Source organism: Budorcas taxicolor, chromosome X (assembly GCF_023091745.1).
Source record: "Budorcas taxicolor isolate Tak-1 chromosome X, Takin1.1, whole genome shotgun sequence".
NCBI classification, from domain to species: domain Eukaryota; kingdom Metazoa; phylum Chordata; class Mammalia; order Artiodactyla; family Bovidae; genus Budorcas; species Budorcas taxicolor.
Window position 1 is genome coordinate 56,966,273 of NC_068935.1, and position 22,934 is coordinate 56,989,206.

Consider the following 22,934-nt stretch of genomic DNA (forward strand, 5'->3'; position numbering starts at 1 on the left):
GTGGGGTCACAGAGTGTCAGACAGGACTGTAGAGACTTAGCACACACACAGCCTTGTTTCCAGATGCAGACTCCTGGAGGGAGTGAAAGTGAATTGAATTACAACCAGAACCTGATCCTGCTGAAGTAAAACCCAGTGGAACATGAGGGTGCAGAGGAAGGACTGGGCATCACTGCAGCCTTGACATTTTCTGAGCTTTGGGTTTCCCTGGTGAATTGATGCTTTTGAACTGTGGTGTTGGAGAAGACTCTTGAGAGTCCCTTGGTCTGCAAGGAGATCCAACCAGTCCATCCTAAGGGAGATCAGTCCTGAATGTTCATTGGTAGGACTGATGCTGAAGCTGAAACTCCAATACTTTGGCCACCTGATGCAAAGGACTGGCTTATTGGAAAAGACCTGAGGCTGGGAAAGATCGAAGGTGGGAGGACTAGGGGAAGACAGAGGATGAGGTGGTTGGATGGCATCACCAACTCAATGGACATGAATTTGAGTAAGCTCTGAGAGTTGGTGATGGACAAGGAGGCCTGGCGTGCTGCAGTCCATGTGGTCGCAGAGTTGGATACAACTGAGTGACTGAACTGAACTGAACTGATTCCTGAGTCTGTGCAAATAACTACCAGCCAGCAAAGGCCTGACCTTTCTTAAAAAAGTACTATCTCAACAGATACAAAGGAGAGACTAAATATAGGACGGGAGTATGAGATAGATGGAAGCATAGTAGCAGATACTCTGTAACAATTTAAGTATATATGTGGTGGCTCAATGGAAAAAGAATCTGCCTGCAATGCAGACGCTTGGCACGCTGCAGTCCATGGAGTTGCAAAGAGTTGGACACGATTGAGCGAATGAACAACAACCAACAGGTAATATTATCTAATCATCAAACCAACGGTTCCCCTAAATCACCTGCCATGATTCAGCCTCTTCACCTAAAACCAAATATTTTATACAGAATGTTTTCCAAGTACGGTGACTGCTGAGGGGCCCTCACGGGAAGATATGTGGTTCCCTGTGCTCCCCCATGGTCATGGGCACAGCAGGCCCCCATCCAGCATCTGTCCTGGGACTGCAGCCTTCTCTCGAGTGTTGAGGAGGCCCCCTGCTGAATGAGGATGAGGGGGTCCAGTCACCCCGGAACAGAGGTTCTCATAGACTACAACTCCACTCCTACTGGGACTCCTGGAGACTCTGGTCCGGGCTGTCAGGCCGAGCCCCACCTCCCCCACCACTTCCTCAGTGACTCAGGGAGTCAGAGTCGGTCTGAGGGCACAGTCTCATGTGGACAGAGGGAGGGGCCCACGTCTGGCAGAGACTCGAGGTGAGGACAGAGGGTCCCCAAGGGATACATGTGCGGCCCTCCCAACAGCCATGGGGGACCACAGGGTGTGGCATCCAGATGTGATGTCAATGACCCCGCTGGAGGGGGTGAAATGAGGGCCTGGGTCACAGAGCTTGTGTTTAGGTCAGCGGAGTGAAGGAGTCCAGCTCTGCTAGGAGTCAAGGTAGAACCCTGAGGGGGCCACTGGGAGCCCAGGACATACAGGTCGTCACTGCTTTTAGCCCTGCGAGACCCCGACAGGCTTGTGGGAACCAGCCCCCTCTCTTGCTTGCCTCTCAGGGGTCCTGGCTTGGGGGAATGCTGGCTCTAAGGCGAGCGAAGTTGGCAGCTGAGGGTGGTGCCTAGGTGAGCTGGGAGTCAAGGTGACAAAGAGAAAGAGGGTTGAGGAACCCCTGTGGGATCATCTCAGCTCTGGGAAGCCCTGGGCTTGGAGCCCTGATATCATGTCCACAGTCTCCTCCCGGGGTCTCAGGTCAGTGACGGCCTTGATGTGAGGGTCCTGCTTCCGGTCAACATAGGGACATCCCCGGACCTGCCAGGGCTCAAGATGAGGACGTTGAGGGAGGACACAGGTAACCCCACAGGTCCTGGCACCTGCTGTCAGCCCTGGGAGACCCTGGTGGCATCATGAGCACAGGGTCGCAGAGACACTGGAGACTGGATGTAAGGGGAGGGGCCTCAGAGGGTGAAGGGGAGGATCTTAGGTTCTGAAAGAGTCTGGGTGAGGACCCTGAGGGAGGACTGCGGGGACCCTGGGCCTGGGATAGGTTGAGCCCAACATGCGTGGTCTCACTTCCTGATATCCGGGTCTCAGCCTGGGCTCCTGAAACAAGGGGCAGACTTCCTGACATCCGGGTCTTGGAGACACTGGGCCCCCTGGTGTGAGGGGCCGGGGCTGCAGTTGGGGAGAGGCGAGAATCCCAGGTCCTGACTGGAGGCAAGGTGAGGTGCCTGAAGGAGGACTGAGGGGCCCCTGCGTGAGGACCGACGGAACCCCATAGATCCCCGCCCCGGTAGTTGGCCCTGGAGCCCTTGTGGTGAGAAGAGCGCACTAAGCCTGTCTGACTTCCTGACCTGCGGGTCTCAGAGAGACTGGGGACTTGGTGTGAGGAGCCGGGTCTCAGGTAGGGAGAGGACAGAGTCCAGGTCCTACCGGGAGTCAAGGTGAGGGAGGAGGGGAGCGCGACCCCAGAACAGAGGGGACCCTGGTAGTCCCCGGGCGGGATGACCATGTGCAGGGTTTCCTGACATGCGGGTCTCAGAGAGCCTGGGGCCCTGGTGAATGTGGCGGCGTTTCAACATGGCGGACGGGACAATCACGGGTCCTGCCTGGAGTCTAGGCTCCATGCGGTGAAGGACTGGGGAAGGACCCCTAAGGCAGGGAGGGATCCTTGCTCTTGGGCGGGGGGTGGGGGCGGTGGGGGCCGGTGGGGGGGGTGGGGGCGGTGGGGGCGGTGGGGGCGGGGGGGGCCGGTGGGGGCGGGGGGGGGACGGTGGGGGTGGGGGTGGGGGGGTGGGGGCGGTGGGGGTGGGGGTGGGGGGGGTGGGGGCGGTGGGGGTGGGGGTGGGGGGGGTGGGGGCGGTGGGGGTGGGGGTGGGGGTGGGGGCGGTGGGGGTGGGGGTGGGGGCGGTGGGGGCCGGTGGGGGGGTTGGGGGCCGGTGGGGGGGGTGGGGGCCGGTGGGGGGGGTGGGAGCGGTGGGGGGGGTGGGGGCCGGTGGGGGGGGTGGGGGCCGGTGGGGGGGGTGGGGGCGGTGGGGGCCGGTGGGGGCGGTGGGGGCCGGTGGGGGGGGTGGGGGCGATGGGGGGGTGGGAGCGATGGGGGGCGGTGGGGGCTGGTGGGGGGGTGGGGGCGGTGGGGGCCGGTGGGGGTGGGGGTGGGGATGGGGGCGGTGGGGGCCGGTGGCGGCGGTGGGGGTGGTGGGGGGGGTTGGGGGGGGTGGCGGTCTTGGAGGCCCCAGAGTGAGGTGAGCAGCTTATTAACCTCTTAGCGGGCTTAAGGTGAGGTGTTCTGGTAGAGGGTGGAGGCTTCGGGTCTGCAGAAGCTGGACTCCCCGGATACCGAGGGAAGACTGAGCAGACCCCGCCCCTCTGTTCACTGCTAGGAGACCAGGTAGGACGTGAGGAGAGGTGACCCAGCATCTCCCCAGCCTAGGACCCCTGGGAGGCCCTAGGCAGGTGCGGCCATATATGGGGCCCCTCAGCACTTTCTGTCCGGACTTGGCACTTGTTCTGAGTTTCCCTGCAGGCCCCCAAAGGGGGAAGGTCCAGGCCATTCCAGTGGAAAAGTGAGCACTACATGTGAGCCCCAATGGGACTAGCCACTCCAGATCTGGGGGGACCTCATAGAGTCAACCCCTCCTACCAGCACAGAAGGCCTAGGTCTGTGCCACAGTCTACCCCCGAGGTGCCCCCTCCATTTGTCCCATAGGGGCTCCAGGAACCAGGAGGCGACGGCGGAGATCTGAGGTCTGTGTTTGAGGTCACGGAAGTGCCAGGAGTCAAGGTGAGGCGGGTGTCCTGAGTGTGCACAGGGGCTCCCAATCCCAGAACAGAGGGGATCTCAAAAGGCCCTAAATCCCCCACCTCGTCGGCCCCAGAACCTTGGGCTGTACTGGCTGCACCCTGAGCCAGAATTTCTCTTCCTCACTTGACAGGGGACTGACCACCAAGGAGGAGCGCCCCTGTAACGCCCAAGAGCAGCCCTCAAGGAAGACCAGTAAGTGGCCTCAGTCAGAGCCACCCGTGGCGCATTTCAGAACTGAGACCATTTACACTCTCTTCTCTTTCCCAGGTCAGCGGTCTCCATTTTCCCTCTGCCACACCCCCACTGGGCACAAGACCCCAGTCATCATGCCTGTGGTCCCGACGAATGAGCTCTGCACTTCTGAGGAAGACCTTCAGGGCCAAATCCAGGCCCAGGGCGCAGTGGAGGCGCAGCTCCTGGGGGCTGAGGCAGAGGATGCCTCAACCCCTGTGGCCTCCTTCCCTCCAGACTCATCTTCCTCTGCCGCTGTGGATGCGGAGGTCTTGTTCAAGCAGGCTGTGAATGTGATGACGGCTGAACTACTGGAGTTCCTGCTCCTCAAGTATGGCACCAAGGAGCCGATTTTCCAGGCTGAAATGCTGAATAGGGTCCTCAGGGATAACCAGGCCCACTTCCCACTGGTCTTCCGTAAAGCCACACAGTGCCTGCAGCTGGCCTTTGGCGTGGATATGAAAGAGGTGGACGACAGAGAGCACATCTATGTCATGGTCCCCACCCTGGGTCTCACCCTCAATGAGATGCAGAGGGATGGGCAGAGCATACCAAAGGCTGGCCTCCTGGTGACGGTCCTGAGCCTGATTGTCGTAGCAGGGGACCAGCTCTGTGAGGAGAAGGTCTGGGGAGCACTCAGCATGATGGGGGTATTTGCTGGGATAGAGCACTGCATCTATGGGGAGCCCAAGGAGCTGCTGACCCAAGTGTGGGTGCAGGCAGGGTACCTGGAGTACCGTCAGGTGCCTTACAGCCGCCCTGCTCGTTACGAGTTCCTGTGGGGTCCCCGGGCCTATGCAGAGACCAGCAAGCAGCAAGTCAAGGACTATCTGCACAGGGTCAATGGAAGGCGTCCCAGGTTCTTCCCACCCCGGTGTGCATAGGTGTGAGGGAGGAGGAAGAGGGGCCCTGAGCCAGAGCAGCAGCCAGGCTCCTTTCAGGCCCGCATCCAGCAGCTTGTCCTGGGGTTAGGAAGGGAGGCTGATCCTTCCCTCTGTGTTGGAAGAGGGAACATTTAGCCTTCTCAGTCGTGACAGCCTGGGCCAGTTGAGGGAACAGGTGTGTAGCAGCTTTGGCTTCCTCTTCTCTACAATGACATGGAGATTCATTTCTGTTTCCTTTAGAATTGTTTCAAATATTATTCCTTTTAATAGGAGGCTTAATAAGCCTCAGTGTCTAACTATGTCAGTAACGTTGATCACAGTATGTTTGTGCTTACCCAGTTCAAGAACAAGAGTTTTGCTGTTTTGTAAAAGTGATTGCGAACACTTTCATTTTATTTTGTCACCCTGAATAAGATTACATGGACTTGGAATATAACTATTTTGGAAATATCATATTACTTAGTAAGAATTAAGAGACAAAATACATTTGAGGTCAGTTCCTCTGTACTTCTTGTCTGTCATTTTATACAGCTAAACTATCTCTGTTCAATTGGAGTTTTTCAAGTTATTATTTAAGAAAGTACAAGAAGCCTGAGTTGACTTAATGAGTGTTCCGCTCTGGCTCGTTTATTCCACAGACCTTCATGGAGCCTGTGCTCTGTGGAAGGCCCTGTGTTAACAGTGGGGACACTAGGAGAAGCAGGACACCCCAACACCTAGAGTGATGATCTGAGAGCTGCAGTCACATGAGGAAGGTGGACAGACATCCCCTAGTTCCACAGAACGAGACAACCAGGGGCAGGGTCCATGGGGAGCACTTGAGTGTCGGTGCCTGGTCCAGGGTGGTTTGGGGCTTTGGGAAGCTGGGTTCATTCTGTGGGAGGTGATGGTGATGAGGGTGAATGGTGGCAGCAGCCAGGTATACACAGTGTCTTATGGGTGAGAAGAAAATCTGAAATGGGACATACACATTAGAAGATCCGCTTCTGTCCTAGATAAATTTCCTGGGGCAGGAAGGGAAGTTACGCTGCGGTCAGGGAGAGTTAGACACCTGTTTATGCTGCTTGATCTAGGTGCACCAAAAATTTGCCAAATGGGGAGGGGTGAGTGGACTTTGGTTTGCTGCACAATCTACCGAGTCTTGGAGAATATAGTTGAAGACGTCTTGGTAAGCATCCCCAAACTTTTGGTAGGATTTTAATGGAGTGTCTTCTTTAAAACTGGTGGCTGTGCACTTAACCTAATGGATCAGTTTAACCAGGTGGTCAGACCCTAAAGCCATAGATGAGGAGGGATTACGGAAACCACAGTGGCAAAATCTGCACTGAACTTGAATTCACACACTTCAGAATTCTCCTTGGAGGTGGAAAGTGCGGCATTGTGCATATCCTAGCTAGAGTTTATGAATAAAACGCCCACTGCCCTTGTCCTCTCACTGTCGCTTGTCTGATACCTGCCCTCATGAAGCTCATGGCTGTCGGGAGCCTAAGGGCACCTGTGGAGGTGCGCAGGCAAGTCCCAGCGTGTGGAGGCAGCCGGGACTCCCGGGGGAGACTGTGCCTGGCATCAGGAGGCAGGGGCACAGCCTCAGCTCACTGGGACTGTGGGCAGCATCACTGCAGAGGGAAGGGCAGAACGAGCACGGGAGGGAGCCGGGGGACCCCTCCCTGACATTCCCAGGAGCCTTGAGGCTAAATCAGATCTTGCATTTGAAAGTGCCAGCACAGAGGGGTGACTAGAAATAGTTGGGGATTCAAGGCACTTTGGCTTTCTCAAAAACTCCTCAAACATGAAGGGAATCATCTTCATCACAAGCTACCCCTACAGGCTGCTGTCTGTTGAGCACGGAGCACACTGCAGGGCGGGGGAGAGACTCCAGGTCCTTGCTCACGTCTCTTCTCCTCTGCTTCCTGGAAGCTGCCTGCAGAGAACATGGGATCCTAGGTAAACCTCCAACAGTTTGGGAATAAATACATGATCAACTCACCAGTTTAAATACAAAGACAGAAAAAAATCTTTTCAGATAAAGAACAGTAGCACATTGTTTGGGGAAAAAGCATCCCATTTGTGCTGATATCTGGGGTGGTGTGGAAAGATATTCTGAAGGAAAGTTGTGCCACTTCCATGGGGCTGAGGTCCCAAGAAGCAGGAAAGGCTTCTTCCTGACTGACTGATGGAAGCTCTGGCCAGGCGCCGTCCATTCAGGGCCAAGGTGAAGACCTGGGCTCCTTCCAATGGCACTGATCTCGGGAGGCAGCAGGGAGCGGTTGAGTGAAGTGACATCTTAATTCCCTGCCCAGGAATTGAACCTGGGTACCCTGGATGAGAGCCCGGAATCCTAGCCAGGAGACTAGCAAGGGCTAGAGGCTGAATGCTATTGTTTCATGGATCATTGCCTCCAGTGAAAAGTGCATTTATCACAGAGGCAGAAACTGTAAATGCAGGTACAGACTTTATTATTAGAAACATAGCACAAGTGGGAGAGCACAGAAAGAAATGGTTCAGTTGAGACAGAAGCAAAGCAGAGATGCAATCCTGGAGAGAAAGTGTGTGGATGTCATCCCCGGTGAGCAGGAGCACAGTCAAGAGCTGGTCAAGTCATTTATATGAGGCAGTCCTTCTGGATTTTTGTCTTCCTTCAGGCCTATCAAATGGTTTCTTTTTCCACACCTGACCTCCCTGGGACACTCCCCTGGATTCATACACACATCCCTCAGCCAAGATGGATCTCAAAGTGAAGGTTTCCGTGAGGAGCAAGACAATTATGGTCTGGCATTATCCCTTGACTTTTGACCCACAAGGAGCCTTGCTTCACATGTCTGCTGTCTCCCTTGTCCCGAAAGATGCGGGAGTGGAGATCCCTTTATCCTTTACTCAAACGAGGTTTTGCCCCTCTTTGTCCTTGCCATGACGGTTACATTTAGGTATTTATAAGAGACAAACACTGGCTATTTATGCTGTCTCTATTGTTTTATTCATTTCAGAGAGCAAGCAGGAGGCTGATTGTAAGTGCCTCAACTGCAGCCAATATATCTCTTGGCACAGAGAATACTAACATTTGTAAGTACCCAGCCTGAAGCCCACTTCTTTGTGCCCTACGAAATGCACACAGGAGGCCAGGTGAAAATGTCTAACTTGGAGTCCATCCATCCATACTCCTCTGCCTTACTGTGTGATGCATAAATACTTTCTTTTTTTTAATTTTTTTTTAGCTGTATATAGTATACCATTTTATTTATTTATTTATTTTTACTTTACAATATTGTATTGGTTTTACCATACATCAACATGAATCCGCCACGGGTGTACTCATGTTCCCCATCCTGAACCCCCCTCCCACGTCCCTCCCGATACTATCCCTCTGAGTCATCCCAGTGGGAAATGCTTACTAATTCTGTTCCGTGTCTTCGCCGGGACAAGAAGATGATGTGACTTGCCAAAATAACCGTCAGGGCACAGAAGCCTTGAGATATATATAGCTTTGTGATTGAGTCCAACACAAATACTTGGAAGTCATACTCCTTGAACTTCAGACAGGGCACAGGTATCCCCCATGCCCATGACTTCAACCTCCAAAGGCTAAGTTTCTGTGTCTAACTTGCCTTTCATTCAGTTGTTCACTTCTGGTGCCATTTCAGAGCACGGTGGCTGTAGTAATTTTCAGAAGGCAGACATGAAAAGGGAAGACCCTGCAGAGATCAACCTAATCAAGGTGAGAGGGTCTGGCCACTGTATGCTCCCCACATTGATCCCATGAGTAGTCTCTCTCAATGAGCTTCCCCCAGGGAGGCAGCTCCTTCAGTGGAGGCCAATTCCAGAGAAGACTTTTGCTCTGAGTCCTCACCCACCAACACCTGTGGCCCTGGGCAAATGAGTGGGCTAGTGGCAAAGAGGAGATCTGGGTGGCACCACGGCATCCACTCTAATCCACCCCTCCCGACTTTGACATACGCTCCCTTATCTGGTGAGTGCGCCTCATCTGAGGACAGCTCCTTGAGGATTCTGGTTGGTCTCCTCTCCTCCTAAAGAAGCTCCGAGAGAAAGACTGGACAAATGCTGGGCCCTCACAGTTGCAGCAGCTGCTGAACCACAACTGATGGTCACTGTCTCTTGCCTGAGATCCGTTCTAAATCCCCTGTACTCTCAGCCAGGACCTCGGCCATTTCCAGTGGCTTCCCTGGTGAGGTAATACAGACTTTGTCCCTCAGGGTTCTGAAGGCCTGGGCCCGACGCCCTTCCCAGACCCTTGCTCTTGGACCTGTCAGTTCACCACTGAAATGGGGCAGGAACCAAGACACATCCCCTGGCTGTTAGAGATGTTTCTTCGCTGTTCCCCCTGTGCCAGAGTAACCCACACACTCCTTAGGAACAAGGTCAGCTCTGCCTGCTGGGATGGGAACTGTTCTCTGTGTGTGCTGGTCTCCTAGCAGGAGGAGCCCAAAGTGCCCAGATGGGAACCATGGCTGATGGGTCAGTAGGACTGTTATTGTGTCTCCTGGGGGAACCTTCTTGCTTTGGGAACAGCCTGTCTTGTGTCACCACCAGCAATAGGGTAACCAGTAGCCACATGAGGCTGGGTATTGTGAACTCAAGTGTGCTTAGTGTGTCCCAGGGCCTGGCCTTCTACTTTAACATAAGTGAAGTGAAGTAGCCCAGTTGTGTCCGACTCTTTGCCACCCCGTGGACTGTAGCCCACCAGGCTCCTCTGTCCATGGGATTCTCCAGGCAAGAATACTGGCGTGGGTTTCCATTTCCCTCTCCAGGGGATCCCCCTGACCTAGGGATCAAACCCAGGTCTCCAGCACTGCAGGCTGTGGCCCAGATAGTAAACAATCTGGCTGCAATGCGGGAGACATGAGTTCAATCCCTGGCTCGGGAAGATCCCCTGGAGAAGGGAATGGCTGCCCACTCCGGTAACATAATGTGAAGTCAAATGTAAATAGCTAGATGTGGCTACTGTGGACATCCCTGCTGTGGAACTACAGAAGTTACTCTTAAGAACTGGAAGCACAACTTCCCTTGTGGGTCACTGGGAGTGGCGGCAGGTGGGGTCATGAGTCACTGGGAGTGGTCATACAGGGAGTCATAGATCTCTGGGAGTGGTGGCAGGTGGGGTCATGGGTCAGTGGAAGTGGTGATCAGCGGGGTCACTCTACCCTCTGGTTCAAGGACCATGCACCTTACCTCATGAGAAACTAAGGATGGCAGATGTTGAGCATGTCCGATCCCTGGAGGGTGACACCCCAGCACCACGGGCTCTCATATCCCAGTGTGCACCCCACGTGTGCTTTGTAGAGGCCGTTCCACTGTTCCAGAAGAACAGCAGCTTCTGGATGGTGGGGGCTGAGATAGCAACTTTGGATCCCATGGCCACTTGCCCTCTGAGCCTGGTGTGCTGTTAGAGGATCTCTTGGTCTTGCATGGTTTTCTGAAATACCCTGTGTCAGTCAGTTCTGCTTGCTGTGAGCCCTCAAAGAGTGGTGCCAGACAAGGTGCTGCAAGCAGGAAAGCGAAACCCACATCTAGAATGTGTACCTATCAATTTCAGTAAAGATGAACCTCTCCTCCTACAAGGATGGAACTGAGATGTTGTGATCAACTCACCATTAGTGGCTCAATGATCTTCTGGCGGGACGGTGCCACTGAGGGATCGGCATCACTCTCTGTCCATGGTAGGGCAAACACCTGGTAGGCGTCGTAGCTCATCTGGCCTGCTGGTGGCGCCTGTGCTGCTGAGCCCAGATGCAGCACCACCCTCGGCCCCATGGCTCCTCCACGCATGAGAGCACTGTGCAGCCCTGAGGGACCACTGACAGAGGCTGGGCGCTCTCAGTTCTTCAGGCATCGGGTCTTCAGCCATGTTTCTTGCCTCTTGTATGCTGCATGCTTTTGTGAGTAGTAAGAGGCAACGCAGATATCTTCCTTTTCGGTGTCCCTTCCTATCGGTTCGTTGATGTACCCCTTCTCCAAACCTACTTGTGGCAATCTACCAAAATGTCTCATTCTAAGTATCTGACTGACTGGCCAATCCATTTTCCATCATCTTTAAGCCCAGTCTATTCTTGACGCAGGCCATTTCCTTTATCCATATATAGTGGATCCCTAGAGGCACCCTCAGAAGTTGCATCCACTGGGAGCGGATTTCTGCTCGCCCCCGTCTCTATGGCCACGTCTGGTGGAGGTGTACTATAGAGGAGTCCATTTCCACCTGCGGTTTCAGTTCATCTCCACTCAGCATTTCTACACCCCAGCACCTGGTCAGGAAAGAACTTCCTGGTCCATTAATCTCCAGGAATAAACTGAGGCAGAGCTGCTTGTGACACATTGGCAGGTCATATTGGGGTTTAGCTCACCTTCTTGTAATCGATGGCCCTGCTTGGGTCTGGTCTCCTCAGAGACACCACTTCTGTTTTGTGGTGGATTACTGTTGCAGTCGCCTCCCTTTGTGGGTCTGACAGAACCTAGCTCACGAGGACCAATGGCTGCATGCTGTATGCCGAGGAGGTGGCCATGTGTTCCAGTGAAAAAAAAAACAAACCTGGCAAAGCAGTTGCTATCAAGTGGGTGGTGGTCCACAGTCCTCCTTCGGAGCCTATAGGTTTGAGTAGGGTCCAGACCGCTGAGGAAGTATGGTGGGGCCCACCTGCCTGCATCCTTTTGGCGTTAAGGGTGTCATTAATGTTGCACATCTCCCAAACCAGAGGGAATCTTGGTTTGTATTTACTCTCACAGTCAAGGTGCAGGGAGTGCACTTGGTCTCCCCCGCTCTGATAGCTGCTATACTAATGGCCTTGTGTGCATTCAGGGCTTGTGCCCATCATCAAGCACGTCTGTTCTAATCACACATCTGCAGATGGCAGGCAGGAGCTCTCTGGGCCAGAACTCCATATGTTCCTGTGCACACATGCTCCCCGTCCACTGTGGACACTGACGGAGTGAAGGCCTGACTATCACTTCCCACAGCATCGCGTTTCTTGAAGTCTTTACAATGTTTGCATCTTTTTTGTCTTGCCCGTGTTCAGTCATGAAGGTGAATGATGTGGGTCTCTTTGTGGGACAGACTTGGGGAATGATGGCTTTCATACATCTGCCAGAGTGTTTCAGAGTCTTTACTCATGAGGATCCCTCCTTCCCTTTGGTCAATGGATTCTGTGTCTGACAACTGACTCAGGTCTGGGAACTGGGGAAGACCTCATGACTCTTTTGGAGCCCTCTCCTGCATCCTCCTGCTCACTCATCCTTGTTGTCTATCAGAAAGTAAGGAGTCTGCCTGCAATGCAGGTGACCTGGGTTTGATCCCTGGGTGGGGAAGATCCTCTGGAGAAGGGAATGGCAACCCACTCCACTATTCTTGCCTGGAGAATTCCATGGACAGAGGAGCCTGGCTGACTACAGTTCATGGGGTCGTAAAGAGTCAGACAACAACAATTGATCCATCCATCCCCCCACCCACCCCATCCATCTATCTATCTGTGTCCCAAATAGAAAAATGCATAAAGGAGACAAAAGGCAACTAACAAAAGAAATATAAATGACTAAAAACCTTGAGAACCTTAATGTTTTTAGAACTCAAAAAAAGTGTGTATTAAAACATTGAGAACATCCAGTGAACGTGGACAGTAGTTAATGTCATGTAGGAAAAGGGAAAACAGACTTGCTCAAGCATTACTGATGGTGATGCACACTGATCTGACCTTTCTGGAGGGGAATCTGGCAATAGGTAGGGAACATCTAAACAGGCATACCCTTATACAGCAATTTCACATCCAGGAATTTATTATTAGGAAATAACTGGACAACTCCACAAGGACATATGTACAGGGATTTCCAGGGAGAACAACCTAAACCTCCATTTAGAAACCTGGTTAAATAAGTTATGCTTCATGGATATCATGAAATTGTCTTTAGCTACCAAAAATGATATAAAGCCATATTATTGATATAGAAAGAAGCCTACAGTATAATAAGTACAAAAGCTAGACTACAAAAGTGTGCAGTGTGATACATTTCTTTTGTAAAATTCTGTGTGAAATGTACAAAAAAAAAAAAAGTCTGGAGAATATATAGGCCAGAAAAAATATTTTTGGTTACCTCTGAATTATAGGATTTTGTTGGAGTTTTACTTTTTCATATGTTTCTGCATTCTCTGAATTTTAGGTAATGAACATGTATAACTTTTGAAATCCGATAAAATCAGTAATGCTGAAATGCTCTGAAAAGTGGAATGGAATGCTTGGTCAGGAGACTTCAGTAGAAAGGTGATTGCTCTTCCCTTCCATTCCCACCTGAAGCCAGTGCAGCAGAGCATCTCCAGATGGAATTATGCTTCAACTGTGTCAGGCAGATGAATATCTATCCTCTTCCTTAAAGTTTCCAGAAAAAGAAGCTTCAAAATTCTCTAAGACAATTCATTCCAGAGTTTCTCAAATCCGTCTGAAAAAGAAATCTCACCTAATGTTTAATCTGAAACACCTGTTCTGTGACTTAAGCCACTGCATTTCTGCTTCAATTTGCAGTGAAAATAGGATCTGGTGGCTGCCATTGGTTCTCAATCAGTTCAGCTCAGTCATGTCCGACTCTTTGCAAACCTACGGACTGCAGCATGCCAGGCCTCCCTGTCTACCACCAATTCCCGGAGTTTACTCAAACTCATGTCCATTGAGTCAGTGATGCCATCCAACCATCTCATCCTCTGTCATCCCCTTTTCCTCCCGCCTTCAATCTTTCCCAGCATCAGGGTCTTTTCCAATGAGTCAGTTCTTTGCATCAGGTGGCCAAAGTATTGGAGTTTCAGCTTCAGCATCAGTCCTTCCAATGAATATTCAGAAACGATTTCCTTTAGGATGGACTGCTTGGATCTCCTTGCAGTCCAGGGGATTCTCAAGAGTCTTTTCAAACACCACAGTTCAAAAGCATGAATTCTTCAGTGCTCAACTTTCTTTATGACCCGACTCTCACATCCATACATGGCTACTGGAGAAACCATAGCTTTGACTAGATGGACCTTTGTTGGCAAAGTAGTGCCTCTGCTTTTTAATATGCTGTCTAGGTTGTTCATAACTTTTCTTCCAAGGAGCACGTGTCTTTTCATTTCATGGCTGCAGTCACCATCTGCAGTGATTTTGGGAACCCCCCAGAAGTCTCTCACTGTTTCTATTGTTTCACCATTTATTTGCCGTGAAGTGTTGGGACTGGATGCCATGATCTTAGTTTTTTGAATGTTGAGTTTTAAGCCAGCTGTTTCACTCTCCTCTTTCACTTTCATCAGGAGGCTCCTCAGTTGCTCTTTGCTTTCTGCCATGAGGGTGATATCATCTGCATATCTGAGTTTATTGATATTTCTCCTGGCAATGTTGCTATGCCAACAGGAAGCTGCTTAAAAACAGTCCCCCGAACCCCAGAGGGACACGATTGCAGGCTGGAGACAAGGTGTCATGGAGCACTTTTTTTCTGCCCTTGTCAACCAACGGTAAGTCCCCAAAGCAGATGAAAGGCCCCAGCATAATTTTCCTGGTTCTCTTCCCCATAACATCTTTGTGCACCAAATTTATCCCAGCCTTTCAACTCATGGAACCCTCCCTGCTGTCCCAGCGACTGTGCACTGTTACTACACCCAGAATACAGATGTGAAAACTGAGGCTGGAAAAGAGTCATCACTGGCTCAAGATCTTAACCCTGGGCTCTGCACCATGACGCCACAAAGCCAAGGACAAACCCAGGCAAGGACACTGATCTGGGCTGCTGAGCCCTGCACTGTGAGGCTGATGGCCATGTACCCTCATGGTTAACCGGAGTACCTGGAGGGTGACCAGGGCACAGAAGCTGGGGTGGGCATTCAAGAGACAGCTTCCAGATCATGGGCTGACAGAAAACCACAATTTTGCTCAGGGAAAACATGGCTTTTGCAATTTGGGGTCCAGGTTAATCTTAAGAATATGATTAGCTACCAAGCATGTTGCAAGTGAGGCCCGGGTGCCACTCCCTGAAGGCAGCTTTCCATCCTGTCCAAAGTTAACGCACAGGCTTCTCCGAGACAGAAGAGGCTGCCCAGCAGGGCAAGCAGCACCAGCAGCAGCACAATGCCCTTTCTGCTCGTCTCCTCTACCTGCTTTTCCTATCAGCGCTTGAGAAGTGTGCTATGAAAGCAAGTCAACGAGGTGAGCTTAATGCTGCTGAGCTTCAGGTGTTATTGACTGTATCTCAAAACTAGAGACTCCTGAATCACATTAACACCCCAGGATTGTGTTGCTGGACCCAGGTTTTGTGAGGCTGTAGTGGGAGACCGCACAGGGCTCCGGATATCCTGAAACAAGATGGTGTATAGGTTTCCGGAATTACAAACTAGTGAATACACGTGCTTGCCAAGGGTCCTTCCTTTTTTTAGCTCTGCTAAGTCTTTTCAGTCGTGTCCTACTCTGTGTGACCCCATAGACAGCAGCCCACCAGGCTCCCCCATCCCTGGGATTCTCCAGGCAAGAACACTGGAGTGGCTTGCCATTTCCTTCTCTAATGCATGAAAGTGAAAAGTGAAAGTGAAGTCGCTCAGTTGTGTCCGACCCTCGGCAACCCCATGGACTGCAGCCTTCCAGGCTCCTCCATCCATGGGACTCTCCAGGCAAGAGTACTGGAGTGGGGTGCCATTGCCTACTCCCTTTTTAGCTCTAGGTTCCTCCCATTTCTGCCACAGAAGAACATGGTTGGTACCAAAATATTCCACATCCTGAGGCAGTTTGGCAGATGATGGTGTGTATAGTCATCCAGGTTGACCGGGGGCTGGTACTTAGTCCTGCCTGTCCCGGAAGGGCATCCTTGTAGGCCAAACGCTGGAAGAAGGCAATGCATCCAATATCCCTGGGCCTCTGTCAGTCCTCTGAAAGTGTTGGTTCTTATTGGGGCTGGGGTCACGTGTGCCTAATGTTTTGTCCAAAAGCCTTGGGGACCACAAGAGTTTAGAGATTTAGAAATCATTAACAGGGACACAGAGATCATCAATATGCAGGCAGGGTCTGGCAAACACACTGACATGGCTGCAGTGAACCATGAGACTGTTAATACCAAGTGGAATACATAGAGAAAATTCGGGATACTATAAATAGCTTCTTGGTATCATCCACTTTTGGTGTGACTACCAAAAGGGTTTAGATCAAGTTGCTGAAAGCACTTGGCTGCTGAAATGTTCTGGGTGATGAAATGGTGAACAGAAGGTCATGGACCTGAGGCAGCAGGCAGATGTTAACTCTTGCAGTTCAGGGAAGAGGCTTCCAGCTTTATGGATTCCTGGTCATGGTACAGCCCCCAGTTCACAAAGCCTGTCAGTTTGACTCAGCTCACACTGCCTTCTGTCCCCAGGGGCCACTATATACATCTTTGCTCAAAATCCACCAGTGGCCCTCAAGTCCCAACCCAGGCCACATCCTATAGGACCTTTGGGACTGGGGGCCGATGGTGTCCATGTTCTCCTCCTTTCCGAGTTGGAGGCTCTTCACTGTCTGCTTGTCTCCCAGTTGCAGGTTTCAAGGCACAAGCCTGCATTCCCACTCATTCTGGGGGAAGTTCTCTTGGGAAAAGAGATGCCTCTTCAACCACTATTTGTAGTAGGTGCTTTGTGTTTTATAGATTGCTTTCATGTGCTTTCATCTTGTGACCTCCTCACTCCTATCAGATGCACCGACAAATAGGATTATTCCTAATGGGGACATTTCACACTGTGCTCATGCTTCAGATAAAGAAAGGGAGACTCATAGAGGGAGTGATTTGCTGAGACACACACTCCGGCAGTGGTGGTGCTGGGGATCACTCCAGGTTTGAGATGGCAGAACGGAGTGTCTGCTTCCTCCCACACTGCCTCTGTGGAGGACCAGAGCCTGCCCAGCCTACCTGGGTAGTGCTGCACATACCAGCAAGCAGCCTTGCCTCTGCAAGCAATGGATGAAACTTCACAGCACATCAGTCTCTAGAAATCCTTTGCCAAAAATCCCTTGGGGGACCTGAACTGATGGTGTCAGCTTGGCGACCCTACACAGGCTTGCCTGTTCCAGCCACAAACCTGGGCTCAGTTCCCTCCATGGGTCTGACCTATCGGGGGGCCCTCCCCCCGTTTCCCAGCCAAGGAGACCATCTTCACTACAAGGCCCGATCCAGATGGCCCTCCCGTCTAAAAACCCCTCCATGGTCCTTTGATGTTAGTCAGAGGTTGGTTCCCCACTCTTCATGCTCCCCAACATCTGCCTCGTCTCAGGCTCTGCACTGCACAGGTCTGCCTGGAAGATGCACTCCAGCCTCCCCACCCCCCAGCCCTGAGTGATGCAGGAGTGAGTGGACACCTGAGGCCCTGCACGGTGGAGGAGCCTCTTGCAGGACGGGTGTCCTTGGACTTGAATGCGCTATGCCTCATGAGGTCTGGCTCACAGACCTGCCCTCTCCCATCAGGCTGTGCTTACACCAGAGCTAGCAGATGGCTGGGTGGCCAGTGCACTGGAAAGAGTTTTCCTGCCCAACCCAGCAGCTATCTGCTGCAAAAGATGCTAAGAGCCCTTCCTCCCAGGCTGCAAGCAGGGCAGAGCATGGCACCACCCAGGCAAAGCACTTGGCATCCTGTGTGTACACACAGCCACCGCTCAGGCACCAATTCCTGGTTTTAGTTCTCCCGCTCGGTCAGTAGCGATCACGAGCCTCAGGCACTGAGAGGGCCAAACCACCGGGGCCCACCGTGGACACCTCCAATGCCTGTCTGTGCTCTGCACCTCTCGATGGGCTGGCAGGAACTGTCAGGTCAACATCGCAGGTGCAGGGATGCCCTGCCCACCCTGCCTGTTCCCTGTCCCCTTGGTGGTGAGTCCCCAGCCAGCCTCTGGCACCAACTCCCCCCTACCCCACCCCTGGGAATAGCCTCACGAAGGACCCATCCCAAGAAGGTTGGCCCGAGTGAGAGGTAGCGAGATGGTGCCTTGGTACGGGGTTGACATCCCCGTCCCACTGTTTATGAGGACCCATCCTGGGGGTAGTCCGTGTGCATTCAGCCCTGGGCTCAAAGCCACAGCCTAGCTGCTAGAATTCTGCTGGGCTGGCATGGGAAAAGGAATTCCCTGGCAAGTGAGAAGATCCAAGCCTGTGGATCATGGGAGGAATAGAGAGAAGTGACATTTTTGCTTTGCTGTCCACAGGGGATGAACAGCTCAGGGTGAAGAACAATGAGAACCAAGGGGTGGCCCAGGGTCTCCCCAGTAGCTGACAAAACCTCAGGCAGTGGACAAACATTGGCCCAGGATTCAACAGGAATGGCTGAACCTCAAAGATATTGAGCATTCCGCCAAGGCAGGCCTGACCCGCTGGCATCAGAGGTCCTCTTGGGAAAAGCTGCATCCCTGACATGAAGGCCAGGGAGACCGGGAGGCAGGGCCCTGAAGACCAGAACTACCCAGACATCTCTGAACTTCTGAGCTTGTGGCAGCAGCCCACCCACCCCACCCCACAATGAGCTGAAGAACCCCCACCCCCACCCCAAGGGAGCAAATGGGACTGGAGCCCTCCCTCACAGGTGCCCTCCATCCCAGGAAGCAGGGGAGCTCCCCGCCCCGAGTTGTGGCAGGACCCACAGCACTACCAGCAGGAGAGCCAAGGAACCATGGGAAGAGGTGGTCACATACTGCCCGGCCAACAAGCAGAGCGAAGTCACCACACAACATAGGCTGAGCTCGCCGGGCTTGGTGATGGAGGAGACGGACGACACCTCCTTCCCCCCATTCCCACTGCCCAGGGACTGTAGCAGAGGTCACAGGTTTGTACTGAGTGGCCAGAAGCCAGGGACCATGACAAGGGTTGCCACTGCCCAGGAGGCCAGATCCTCAGAGCGGGGAAGGTGATCAGTACAACATGGCCTCTTTGGGGCTCGATGGATGGGCAACAGATCAAGGTACAGTCCAAAACAACACTGAGGCCAAGAGCAGCTGCCCCAGTAGACCGGTCAAGATCCCTCATTCAGGTTGGCCCCTGAGCCAGTTCTCAGATCTGGAACTGAGGAACAGGGATGGGGTGGGCCCCAGGGGAAGGACCACTGCAAACAGACACAGGAACAACCTCAGCCCCTCTCAAAAGGACCTTGGGCTCTGCGTCGGTGACCCCACGCAGGGAGGTGGGACCACCAGAGGGGTGGAAGTTGCCGGACCCAGGGTCAACTTGACACTGATGTGAGAGACCCAGGTAATTCTGACTCTGCAGCCACTTCAGGACGACCCCCTGGGCTGGGGTTTCTGGGCACAGGGGGTCAAGGGGCAAGGAACACAGGGCCAGTCCCGAGGAGTCATCAGTCTGTCTTGAGCTGGGAAAGCCTGGAATGCAGTATCCCCCAGAGCCAAGTGCAGTGCTTAGTGAGACATCTGTTGAAGAGTCCTTCAGAACCTGGGGGCACGTGTTATGTGAGGGAAAAATGGTAAGGCCAAACAGAAACCCTGCATGAACTCCAGTGAGTAAGAGAGAAACACACAGAAAAAGAGGGGGGATACATGCCCCACTCATGAACCAGAGAACCTTCTCAGCTCTGGTGGTGCCTTATGGGCATCCTCTGCTCCTGACTTCTCACATCCTCTGGGTGCTTCGCCAAGTCACCATGGTGGGCTCCTTGGTGGGCAAGTACTCAAAGGGTAGCTCGATGGGACTCCCACCCAGAGCATGAGAGTCCACTCACTAAAGTCCTCTCACCATGAGTATGGGATGGCAATGCACACTCGAGACCACCCTCCCTGCTCCTCGATCTCTCATACAAAGCACCTGGACCCATTCAGTGGCCCTCAACCTGGTGTCCAGAAGCCCCCTCCAGTGCTGGGGGGCCTGGTGCCTGCGTTGTGGCCAACTTGCCCAGACAGAAGACACTGAAGAGCCCATAGACCCCAGAGCTTGGGTGTGATGGAGACGCGCAAAGCAGCATCTCCAGCTCCCAGGTCAGATGTGATATAAAGGCCTGCAATGTGAGTGCGAGCGGGTCAGTGCCAGAGTCTCAGAGAAGGTCCTGAGGTCCCCCTGGCCAGTGTCCCATCCCCTGGGCAGGCAGCACCCTGAGAAGTGGCAACAAAGTGGCCACTCACGTCTTCTCAAGATATTGCAGTGAAACTGAGATGAAATAAAAACATGTCCAGTTCTCAGGCTGGCCCCTCGATCTGGGATGTATGGAGAGGGATGCAGCCAACAGGAGCTGCCCTGGGGACAGAGGGGAAGGTTGGCCAACCTCCTGGAACTACACTGCCATGCCTGGGCTTGTCCAGTGTGCGGAAGTCCAAGGCCCAGAACTAAAGCTAGGCAGGGACCGAGGGACTGACATGGACGTGAAGGAGCCCTCTCTCATGGGCAGAGTGCTGGACGCCAGGGCAGAGTCTCCTCTGGTACTATTCGGCCCAGGTGCCAAGCCTGGAGGTGGATGGCGGCCCCCAGCAGGAGGGCCTGAGGGACACGCACTGACCTCTGGGGCACTTACAGCTCCAAAAGACCAGGTGACTACTGAGTCTGCCACTAGCCTGCAAACAGAAGAGGACGAATCTGAAACACAAACAACCAGGGCAGGATGAGCACCCAGACCCAAAAGGAGTGCCCAAAAGTCAGCACAGAAAGGACACACAGCTCAGTGGAGAGATGAGCAACAGGCATTTCAGAGAGGAAACCACATCGGCCAAGGAGGACACGAGGGAAACCGAGAATCTGGGTCAAGCTCGTCCCAGGTCAGTGCTGCCCACAAATGCACAGCAGGAGCAACGTGGAACCCTCCCCAAGCCTCAGAGACCCAGGTGGGGTGGGAGGCAGCACTCCCCATGGCTCGGTCCTCACATCTGGGCACGTGAGGAGAGCTGGGGCCAGCAGCAGGGAAGGGACAGGTGTGGAGAAATGCCACGGAGCAGGGCCTCACAGCTTCCCCATCAGCAGCCACACGTCATAGGTCTCCAGTTCACTGGGCAAGGTCTCGTTCAAAACCAGGATTTGGAGGAACAGCAGCAGCCCACAATCTGTTCAAAGGACCCTCCCTCATGATCTGAAACCACTACCGGGAGGTTCTGGGGTTTCTGGAGATAGCTGGTAACCACTCTTGGGGAGAGGAGCAGGGTGCCACCATGAGGGAGTTGGGTGTGGTGATCGCTCGGGTTCCTGCAATGCTGAGGCCTCAAATCCAGGAGGCAGCCTCTGCTCCTCAACTTGTGCCTGGGAGGCTTCTGCAAGGAGAGAGCAGGCTGCATGCTGGAAGAGAAAGCACTGCTTCGCCACTCAACATTCCCACGGCAGCAGCTGTGTGGGTGCCTGGCTAATGGGAACAGGGAGACACCGACCTTGCCTTCCTGGAACTCGGTGACCCTCAGGGGGGTCCAGACTCGTGCACAGCAGCCACAGCCCGGGAGGAAGAGGGGGGCAAATACGGGCAGCAGGAAGATGCGGAGTGCCCCAGAACTCCCAGATGACAGCACCTGGCACCTGAGTGAACAGAGAAAGGAATGTTACTGTCATACCTGGAAGGAGGACAATAGGTTGTCAGGACAAGAGGAGCCAGTGGTCCAAGGACAAAACTGCATGAGAAAGCGTGGGGTCCTGGATGTGCTCTGTGCAGAGTGCAGGGCCAGCGCAGCTACCCAGAGTGTGGGGTGATGAGGAAGGAGACCTGAGACCACCGGAAGCCTCCCCCAGGGCACCACAGACAGGTTGGGGCTTAAACAGGAGAGGGCTCGGCTGCACTTTAAATCCGGGGTTGACAAGGACCGAGTGCGTGTGGTGTGGCACAGAACCTATGGTGTACAACTGGAGGAGAAGAGACAAGAGGGGTCCAGGCAGGCGGGGAGCCTAGGCTGACCGCACTGGCCCCAGGCCATGAGGCCTGAGCTCAGCTACTAGCAGTGGGGACAGGGAAAGGAACATTTACTCTGATCAGGCACTTGGGAGGCAAGGAGACAGTAGGGAGGGCGGTGGTCAGGAGCAGAGTCAGGTGGCTGCCCTGGGTGGGCTGAGCCCCCAGATGAGAGCAAGAGTTCAGGAAATAGTTTTGAAGGTGAAGCTGTCTTTCTCCGAGACATCTCAGGTCCCAGGGGAAGCAGGAGACACAGTGAGGATTTTCCTTCTCATCTGCAAAAAAGACAGAGAAAAAAAACAAAACAAAACAAAACGGATAGACTGTTGCTGAGCACTGGGCCAGCAGCCCCAGGGTGGCTTGGAGGGGAGCTGGCCTGGGCTTTCAGCCCAGAGATGGGGAACTCCGCCCAGAGGCCCCGCCTCTCACGGCTTCCCTGGCCCCTGAGGAACAGTATGAAGGTCAAATGTGATCGCTGTCACTTTGACTCTCACCAAGTCTCGGGGAGTGGACGCCTATGGCAAGGGCTCAAAAGGGCACAATCTGGCCTCCTCCAAGGAGCCGCACAGGCCCAGCCTCCATGGGTTCCCTGGGCCCACAGCTCCATCCCTATCAGCTCTGCCCTGCTCCACCCCAGCCCAGCTCCCCAGGGGCACCACCCCACCCTGCCCCAGCCCCACCTCCTTCTCCAGAATCTCCTCCTCACCCAGGTCTTTCCCACACTTCAGCCCCAGACTCCTTGCCCTGCTCCTCTCACCTCCGCCCCTCTCTTCTGCCGGCTGCTCACTTCCTGATCCTCCTTCAGGTCTCGCTCCAGGCCGCTGGTCTCATGGCTCCTTCCGGCCTGATCTTCCAGGCTCCTCAAGAGTGTGGAGGCTCCTATTTTGTCTCCTAATGGACAAGACCAGCAAGGGAATGCGCCTTTGTTCCTACGTGCGTGCCTACATGAGGATGGGAAGCCATACACACCGGAAATCAGGGGCTTCAGTGCCTGTGGGCAGGACAGGACCAAGGCCAGCTTGCGCTTTCACCTGTCAGAGGTCTCAGGTGTCAGTGGCGGGTCACTGTCCTGCCTGGTGGCCACAGCCCGGCCATCCCAAAGCGCCCATGACTCGCTCTGCTTGCAGGCAGGCGGGACC

General features: G+C 53.6%; 1 protein-coding gene across 1 annotated transcript; it reads left to right on the forward strand.

Annotated features, from left to right (window-relative positions):
• The first annotated feature begins 4,190 nt into the window (after positions 1-4,190).
• Positions 4,191-4,979, forward strand: LOC128069440 (melanoma-associated antigen 10-like). The gene has a single exon (XM_052662640.1). It carries the CDS (start codon positions 4,191-4,193, stop codon positions 4,977-4,979), a length of 789 nt encoding a protein of 262 aa, XP_052518600.1.
• The last annotated feature ends 17,955 nt before the right edge of the window (positions 4,980-22,934 follow it).